We start from the raw sequence: 3,490 nt of genomic DNA, 5'->3' as shown, positions 1-3,490 counted from the left end.
TCCCAGAAGAGTTGAAGCTGTAATAGCTGCAAAAGGTGGACCGACATCATATTGAACTTTTGGTAATATAGTGTATTTCCATTATACTGTGCATATAATTGTGTAGGAAAGGGTAATACAGTCTAGGGAGGGTTGATAACAATGTGAGGGAGGGTCGTAAAGTGTAAATATATCTGCTACTGTGCATATAATTGTGTAGGAAAGGGTAATACAGTCTAGGGAGGGTTGGCGATGGGTCTCGGAACGCAACTACCGCGATAGGAGAGGGATCACTGTATTGGCTAGTGCAAGCTGGAAAAATTGGGTAGATGTGAGGTACACTAGGGATGTTACCGAAATCACTCACTCATACCCCACTCCCGACGCCCTACATAGGGTCATTACTGTCGCACAATTTAAACAGACACACTAAAGAGTGCTAATTTAACTGCAATTCATGTTCTGTGTGAATTTAGTTGTGACTCCGGAGGAGACTGTGAATGTCTCTGCACAGCCATCGCTGCCTACGCTGAGGAGTGTAACCGCCGTGGGGTCTACATACGCTGGAGGTCCCAAGAGCTCTGTCGTACGTGGCACCTGTTCACACGATGAACTTTGGTCAAGTCAACGTTCGGTCTTGTCTCTGGCTGTGTGTAATTCTTTTAATTTCTCTCCTTTGTCTATGGTTTCCCACAGCTCTACAGTGTGAGAATGGGTTGGTGTACGATCCCTGCGGTCCTGCTTGCGCTTCTTTTTGCCCCAGTGTTCAGTCGTGGGGTAGTCAGTCCGAGTGTGGCATTCTCCCCTGTGTGGAGGGGTGTTTCTGTCCTGCGGGCACAGTGAGACACGGTGAGACCAGTTTTTTTTTTGTCCGAGACACGGTGAGACCAGTTTTTTTTTTTGTCCCCATTGGCCCATACATTTATTAAGAAAGTCCGGTTCCATCAGTTCGACAGCATTAAAACTTGCCAACCTTTTCGCATGCTAACTAGTTGGTGAGTGGAGAGGACAAAGACATTGCCATGTGGTGCTATACACAGATGACGGCTTTGTTTACGTTTGCCGGTTGTATGTCATGGTGTTACTACAGAGAACATCGTCAAGAATTCAGTTGAAATTTGGGTTAAAAATAAGTAATAATAGGAATTGATGATGTTATATATTTTGATTTTTGAAGTATATGAGTAATCAGCATGTCCTTGTCTCTTCTACCTTCTCTAGGAGACAGTTGTGTTCCTTCCACTGAGTGTCCCTGTGAGTGGGATGGCTCTATGTTTCCACCCGGAACAACCCTTACTCAACACTGCCAAAATTGGTACGTTTGGTACATGTGGAGACTTCTAGAATTACATTTGAAAATCAAATCTGAAAGAATTAGTGATGTTCATCAGCTGATTATAACAAACACTTGTCTCCATGGCTCCCCATATATTTCTAAAAGTACTGTCAATTTTATTGCCTATCTTTTTTTGTTAGTGGTGAAGTGGCCATGTCTTAATCTACAGTACATTACATTATAACAGGGGTGTCAAACATACGGCCCGTGGCCCAAAACCTGCCCACTAGGGGGTTCGATCCGGCCTACTAGATGCATTTTGAAAGTAAAAAAATGTCCAAACACTTCATGTTCTTGAAGATTTAGACACTTACTCTAGAATACATCAAAGGTCTTCAACAGGGAGTCTACTGCCATGAAGGGGTTGGTGGAGGTACTGCAGGAAGGTCTCAAATTTTTGGTTGATTATACAACCTTATTTAAAATTTTTTCCACAGATTAAAATGTCTTTAAAGACCAAAAAGAGAAATCACATCTATGGTAGAAAATTGAAAAATGCAGTCTAGATAAACAGAAATGCACATATTTAGCAACTTAGCTCTCTTAAGCTAGGCAACAGTCGCTAATCCGTAGCACAACTTGTAACCTTTTGATTGCAGCTCCTGTGAGGATGGTACGTGGCAGTGTAAGGGTGAGGCCTGTCCTCCCCCATCCCCTCCATGCCTGGAGTCTGAGTTCACATGCGCTCGAGGTCGCTGCATCCCCGCTCAGTGGGTATGTGACAATGAGGATGACTGTGGAGATGGTTCAGATGAGGTTTGTCCATCTACCTGCTCTCCTGACCAGTTCCGCTGTGGCGACGGTCCAAAGTAAGGAAATCGTATTTATACATTGTTTTTAAAATACTTCAAAAGGATGTCCTACTGAAGACCACTTAATAAATTATTAAATTTCTGTCTTACGCTCCAAATCAGTGTTGCCAAATTCACACAATTCATTAGCATGCTGTCCTGCTATAATCTTTTAGTGTTAATTCAGAGGACCAGAAATTTCATGGATGGGCAGCTTGGGGGCTGGATTGATGAGAGATTGATGCTTCATGCTCTCTAACGGCACTTCAATGTTACATACTGTGGAGAATTATCCCCTTTTACTTAATTGGTCCAAAAGGTATTGTTTATTTACAGCAAATATTTTTGCTTCTTTCATCCATTTGACAATAATTACCACTAGGTGGCAACAAATGGATATAAAATTTAAAAAAAAAAAGCCGTTGAAGAAGATTATAATGTGCATTTTTCTTCAATTCCTGCAGGTTATAATTGTTGTGTTCAACTAAACAGGCCCAGGTTTCACTGATTGAGTAAAGTGCGAGTCGGTTGAAACCAGAAGATCAATAATAATCATAATTAAGTCCCTTATTCGTCCCAGAATGGGGAACTAATTAAGTCCCTCATTCGTCCCACAATGGGGAACTTTGCAGTGTGACTCTTTGCACCTGACACATGCTGCCATGGGAGGCGCCATTAGGGACAGGTGGTTCCTCTGGGATTCGATCTGAATGTAAAATATGTGCAAGGGTTCAAAAAAGACAGTGAAGTACTACATTATTACTTGTCACAATTTTACTAAAATTAACAATAAATTGATGACAAAGCAAGATGAAGGTATTATAAAATATAAATTGTTAACAAATTTGTATCTACTGATAAACTTATTATATACTTCTTCAGTGGACCATGTCTGCACGTGGCTCTGCGTTGTGACGGCCACCCTGACTGTGCTGACCAATCAGATGAGGAGTTCTGTGGACCTGTCACCCCTGTGCCCCTGTGCCCGACTGGGGAGTTCCAGTGCGCCAATGGGAAGTGTCTGCCGGCCAATCGAGTGTGTGATGGGCAGCTCGACTGCGGCTTTGCAGATGGGTCTGATGAGCAAGGTGATCATAACATGATGACATAACAATTGACATAATGATAAATATTTATTCAATTCAAAAAAGGACACTGTAATAAATGACTATACCATCATTTACCTAGACTGCGGCAGGGTGTGTGATGAAGGAGAGTTTTTATGTGCTGGAGGACGCTGCATTCTTTATCTTCATCGCTGCGATGGACATGATGACTGTGGAGACCTCAGCGATGAGAGAGGGTAAGTAAAAAAAAAATTTTTTTTTTTAGAAGTTATACATTATTTCTTCTTAGGAAGGGTGGCGCTTTGGCCCAGAGGCAA

The 3,490-nt window shown here is 42.1% G+C and overlaps 1 protein-coding gene across 1 annotated transcript in view; it reads left to right on the top strand.

The window, feature by feature from the left end:
• Window positions 1–283: 283 nt before the first annotated feature.
• sspo (SCO-spondin) overlaps window positions 284–3,490 on the top strand; it is a 69,444-nt gene continuing 66,237 nt past the window's right edge. The window contains 5 exon segments of the mRNA XM_025054676.1: window positions 284–828; window positions 1,201–1,294; window positions 1,915–2,124; window positions 2,989–3,194; window positions 3,295–3,409. Coding sequence (XP_024910444.1) covers window positions 588–828; window positions 1,201–1,294; window positions 1,915–2,124; window positions 2,989–3,194; window positions 3,295–3,409 — 866 coding nt within the window. The 5' untranslated portion in view covers window positions 284–587.

Source organism: Cynoglossus semilaevis, chromosome 3 (genome assembly GCF_000523025.1).
Source record: "Cynoglossus semilaevis isolate Cse_v1.0 chromosome 3, Cse_v1.0, whole genome shotgun sequence".
NCBI lineage: Eukaryota > Metazoa > Chordata > Actinopteri > Pleuronectiformes > Cynoglossidae > Cynoglossus > Cynoglossus semilaevis.
The sequence above is the reverse complement of the archived record's forward strand: the minus strand, read 5'-3'. Positions and strand labels throughout refer to the sequence as shown.